Below are 5,334 nucleotides of genomic sequence, written 5' to 3'. Positions count from 1 at the left end.
TACTTGGAATATTGAAGTAGAGCTAATTTGCTTAAGCCCCAAAATCTCCCCTGCCCACTTCAGAACTGGCAGAGACAGGAATGAAAACAAAAAAGCAACAAGGTATGCCCTTCCAGGGCCCCATTTATTATGTGAATACAAAAACGAGATAAGTTCAGCAGCACTGTAATCTGCTTCATGGTGAAAAGATACCTTGTGTGAGCAGTAAACAGAGTTTATAGTGTCTTATAAACAGAAGTCTTTTACAAGCAAGAGGCATACTGAGACATGACACACATTGGATTAAACATTCCCTGCTACAGCAATATTCCACACTTCTCACCTGATAACTTCAGAACACTTTGCAAAACATGAAAGCATCCTTTCCTGTTTTTGGAGGAGGATATGAGAAACAAAGGGAACACAAGGAACTTGCACTGCAAACAGTTGAAAAAACACTATACCATTTATCCAAGATGATGACCTATCCCTTGTTGGGTTTATTTTACCATGAAAAAGAATGGCCAAACCTACTGTGCACTATGGGAGTTTTAAAAATTACAACTTTTTTTCACAGCAACATGTTGCACAATTGAATAAAAAAATTGGTTTTTTTAAAATCTTAATAGAGTACATGGCATTTTTCCTCAACTGCACCAGAAGTAAATTTGGAAGCACTTTCAGTTTGTGTCATAGGCAAATAGGAGAAAAAAACAAGTCGGGCAGCCTTTCAATCTCTCTCCATATCTCTGCCCACTGTTTTATCCCCACCATTTCACATCTTTGAGTCCACATACATTCCATTGATCAAGTAATCCACTTGTGTGTAATCCTTCCTCCTGTATCTCTCATAGGTCTGCATAAGGGAAAGAACTACAACAGTTATAAAAAAAAATGTACCAACTAAAAGTAATCCAAGAAGCAAGCTTTTATCCACTAAGTACTGAGTTAAGGGCTCGGCAGCAATGAGAAGATACTCACTGTCCGTGTTCTGAGTTTCTTCAAAGCCTGAAACTGTTGCTTTGGGTGCAACTGCTGGGGTCACAGTTGTTGAAAAAATGTAAGATGTTGACTTTATCTCTCTCACAGTAGTAGTTTTTGCTGTAGAGGCAGTAGTTAAAACCATGGCACCTCTTGTAGACCCCAGAATGTAAGCTGATTTATGCAAGGATGTTGTGGCTGTACTTGCTTCTGGTTCTAGATATAGCAATGTAATGCCAGGCAGTGAATTCACAGAGTGTGAATCCTCCAAGGGGCTGAGTGCCATGGCATGAGTGGAAGCAGTGGAAGACATTCCTGCATCCTGTGGGATGAAAGTGGTCAATGTCGTGCTTGGTGTATTCAGGCCAGCTCCAACAGTGGCGTGGCTACTAGAGTGGGGAGTGCTGGTGGTGGCTGGGTTAAACTGGTCTGTTGGAGGCTTTGGAGTACCTGCTTCAGAAATTACACTGAGAGGAGAAGCAGCAGACATGGGGGACAATCCTGAGACAGAGCTACTATGTCCTGATTTTTCAGTGGTGGTCACAAGCTTTGTGACATTGCTGGAAGTAGAAACAGGGATGTTACCAGAAGTGGGAGAAGTGGCAGAGGATGACACGGCTTCAGCAAGGAGATCAGAATCTCCAGGGACATTTGAGGCTTTGACAGTTGTTTGATAAGCTGTAGTGAGAACAGCTGCATGTGTAACACTTATCGCTATGGCCGTGGCAGTGGTGGTGGTTGCTGTGGTGCTGGTTGCATTGCTTGCAATTGTTTTTCTTCCATTTGTTGTTACATCTTCATTCTTAACCTCAACTAAATGCCTCAAGTGAATCTTCTGAGTCCGAGCAGTTGAGAAAACCAAGTTTTCTACGTTGTGTTGGTCAACCTGTACTTTTACCATCCTCTTCTTTTTCTGTGGGTAGGTTTGATGACGAAACAAAATTGTTTCCCTCTTCCCACCAACAATTTCTTCAAAAAGAGAAAACCAATGGGTTTCATAAGAATAAAACTGTCAAGCTCAAATCTGACCTCATATCCCCAACATGCAAACCAGAACACGTATTCTGCAGTATATGTAGTACAAGTGGAATAAATCATTCCTAAAGTCAGCAAGAACATGAAAACTCAAGATGCTGCCTTGAGATTTTCTTTTTGTTGGGGTTGTGGTTTTTTGTTTGGTGGTGATTTTTTTTATTGACACAGATCTCTAGTATTTGCCCAACCAGGGAATTAACTCCAGAAAAGGGGAGTAATGAAGTAGAGCTACAATGCAGAAGCACATTATCAACAGGAGCAGAGTTATGAATGCAAGCTCCTGAGAAGACTTGTTCTTTCAAGTTACATAGCATTGACAAAGTCTTTGCACTTAGATTCATAATACTCAGCTCTCAAAACTGATTGAAAATCTCTACGTACATCTTCATACTTCAGGAGAATTTCCTTCATAATTAGTGATCTGGATTTATAGTAACAGAAATCCCTTCTGCTTATCAAAGGTCTGGTTGCTGTGTTGCAGAGAAACCTTTGCCAACCCAAAAGAACTTTCTCTTTTCCAACTTGGGTACAGCCAACTCTTGAAACATACTTTAGAAGACTGATTTTCCAATTATCAACAAGCTTCATCTTGTTATTCTGTCAATTAAAATTGAAGCGCATGGCACTGGAAAATAACCATGTTCAATTTCTGCTAACGATGCTCTGATTACAGAAGCAGCTTGTTACCTCTGGTGCAAAATCCTAGCAATCTCAGAAAAAAAAATAACATAAAGACATTTTCCTTTCTCTTAAAAAATATAAATACATCTGTTATGCCTTTATTTTCCAAAGGACAGCACATGGAGTACAAATGACTTAAATTATGTCTTCTACGTGAAGAGAAACTGTTACTCTGTCAAAGACCCATCATACACATGTAGGTTCCAGAGACCTTACAAGGGTAGTGAAAACAGTTTTTCCAGTGAATTGACTATACTTACAGAATCATCCTGCAGGCATTTTACAACCCATCTCCCTCAGCTGAAAGCCAGGCAAGATCTAAATGCAGGCATTTAAAGCAAAAGGACCAGGAACCTGGATTTAGAACAAGCCTAAATGATGGCATTACCTCCAAGCAGATATTTGATGTCTTGTTCTCTGGCATTCTGGCATACACTCAGCTGGTGACACTGCAAGAGGATGCAGCGATTCTGGTAGGGTGCAGACCAATTACAGTGATGGTTACCTGAAAACAGCAAAGAAAATGTCTCGCTACACACAGTATACTGGACACACTGTTTCATGGTTCTGGACTTTAAGGATCCTGACTCAGCCTTAGTGAAAATTCCAATGGAATCAATATAGCAACCTACCTACCTGCTTATCTTCTGGTACTAACCACTCCTAATGGCAGCAATTCACACACCCATCTGGTGAACTTGCTTAGAGACACTACAGTTTGGACCCAACTAAATGCTAGCATTCCTCTAGATGTCTTAATGAGAAAAAAAAAAAAAGTGAGCTGAAACTGAAAAGACACCCATCTCATCACCCATAAGAGACAGCTCTCATCTCAGAGCTTGAAGTTACACAGAAATTTACTCTTCATTCCATGAGCCATGATAACATTAGCCACAGAGGCCATCAAATAATTTGTATTTTAGTATGTCAAATCCCAGCATTATAAACTCATCACAGCAGGATGTCTCCTGACATCCCTTTAAACTTCTTTTAGGGTATGTCTACATAACCATAACCAAGCTTTGAAGGAAGGAATGAATGTCCTCTAACCAGCACTGAAGAGACATCTCAAACACTGTGCCCACTTTCAGGCTTCTCAGAATACATAAAGAGTATTAAAATACTGGAGCAAGTCCTAGGGAGACTACTAGGTGTTTGAGGGGCTGAAGCAGATAACGTACAGGAAACCCCAACTCTATTAGTTTCCATCATGAGGGCACACAAACACTGGGCTGGGGTCAAAGAGGTGGTACACTCTATTAGGTTTGGGCCAGAGACCTTTGAAAGGTCCCCTCATGTCTAAATTATGCTATGATTTTATGTAATATCACAGTAGCATGCAATTAATTTCTGGGACGCATGCTATAACAAGGAAATACAGAGACAGGTAACACAGTGCTGAGTCTGCCATGAAGCAGATATGTGTCCAACCAGCTATCCATCAGTGCGTGGTCTTAAGTGCACTGTAGGAAAAATTAATTTCTGTGTTTTGTTGTAAGTGTGAGAAAGGGAAAAGAACATGCCAATATAGTACATATGGCTATATTTAAAGCTCTTATCTACAGAGAGTCACTTTCACTAAGGATTAAAGTTATGAAAAGTTTGAATTTTTCCTTTAAAAAATTACATTACCACAGTTATTAAAAGGGCTTGTAGAAAATTTACAAATTTTAATAAATCCCTATCCTCAACAACTGCTGTATGTTTTGACAGCCCTAAAGAAACAAGCAGAGGCAGAATTTTACTGACTGGTAAAATTTTAAGAAAGTGACTGAAATAATTCAGTCTCTTAAAAATGGTACTTAAAGAGCAATAAAGTGAAAAGCTTCAACAGTCACACAGTGTATAAGGTATAGCAGCAGCTCTTCAAGAAATTAAAATCCACTCTTCAGAAATGAAAACAATCTGGATGTGCCCTGCTTCCCAATCCCATCTCCTGTTCCTTGCCCCATAAGCTATGTTAGTGGAAAACCATTGATCATCTACTACCATAAATTGTGATGTTTCTCACTTCTTGGATAGGGGAAAAGAAAAAGTCAGCAGTCTATCTTGCATTAGGTAAAAATTTAAGTCTGTCAGTTCAGAAAAGAGACTGTTGGGGTCAGTTTGGTTAAAGCACCCTGGTTTCTGCTGCCACTGGGATGGCATCCAGCTGTTGCTGCCCAGGACCAGATACGTCTATTGAGCTGGACTGTTAAGTATTCCCTTTGATGCAACTCTAGATTGAGGCTCCAGCTCATGTGTCCAGTGCAAGATTTATGTCACCCACTGGCTCCTTTTTGTTCACTTCCAATTAGGAGAGAGGAGAGGGGGAAAAAAAAAAAAAAAAAGGCAATAAAAGCTCTTCAGAGTTATTTTGAAAGGAAACCATATAGGCAGACACCAACATCTTACCCTACCAAACTGGTTTCCCTCATATTTAAGCCTACCATTCCTGGAAAGAAATCACAGATGCCCAAAAGCAAAAAAAAAAAAAAAAGGCAATAAAAGCTCTTCAGAGTTATTTTGAAAGGAAACCATATAGGCAGACACCAACATCTTACCCTACCAAACTGGTTTCCCTCATATTTAAGCCTACCATTCCTGGAAAGAAATCACAGATGCCCAAAAGCAAGCAGATGCCAGGTAAGCAGATGTATTGTGGATAAAAGTAGCAGG

The 5,334-nt window shown here is 40.0% G+C and overlaps 1 protein-coding gene across 1 annotated transcript in view; it reads right to left on the bottom strand.

Annotated features, from left to right (window-relative positions):
• Nucleotides 1-754: 754 nt before the first annotated feature.
• LOC104387663 (chromosome unknown open reading frame, human C11orf24) overlaps nucleotides 755-5,334 on the bottom strand; it is a 7,248-nt gene continuing 2,668 nt past the window's right edge. Inside the window, exons 2-3 of the mRNA XM_009996446.1 lie at nucleotides 3,065-3,181; nucleotides 755-1,929 (exon numbers count right to left, since the gene is read on the bottom strand). Coding sequence (XP_009994748.1) covers nucleotides 755-1,929; nucleotides 3,065-3,181 — 1,292 coding nt within the window. The remainder of the gene's footprint in view (nucleotides 1,930-3,064; nucleotides 3,182-5,334) is intronic.

The sequence above is a fragment of the Chaetura pelagica genome, unplaced genomic scaffold (genome assembly GCF_000747805.2).
Source record: "Chaetura pelagica isolate M959 unplaced genomic scaffold, ChaPel_1.0 scaffold74, whole genome shotgun sequence".
Lineage (NCBI taxonomy): Eukaryota > Metazoa > Chordata > Aves > Apodiformes > Apodidae > Chaetura > Chaetura pelagica.
Note: the sequence above shows the minus strand (reverse complement) of the source record. Positions and strands in the feature narration are given on the sequence as shown.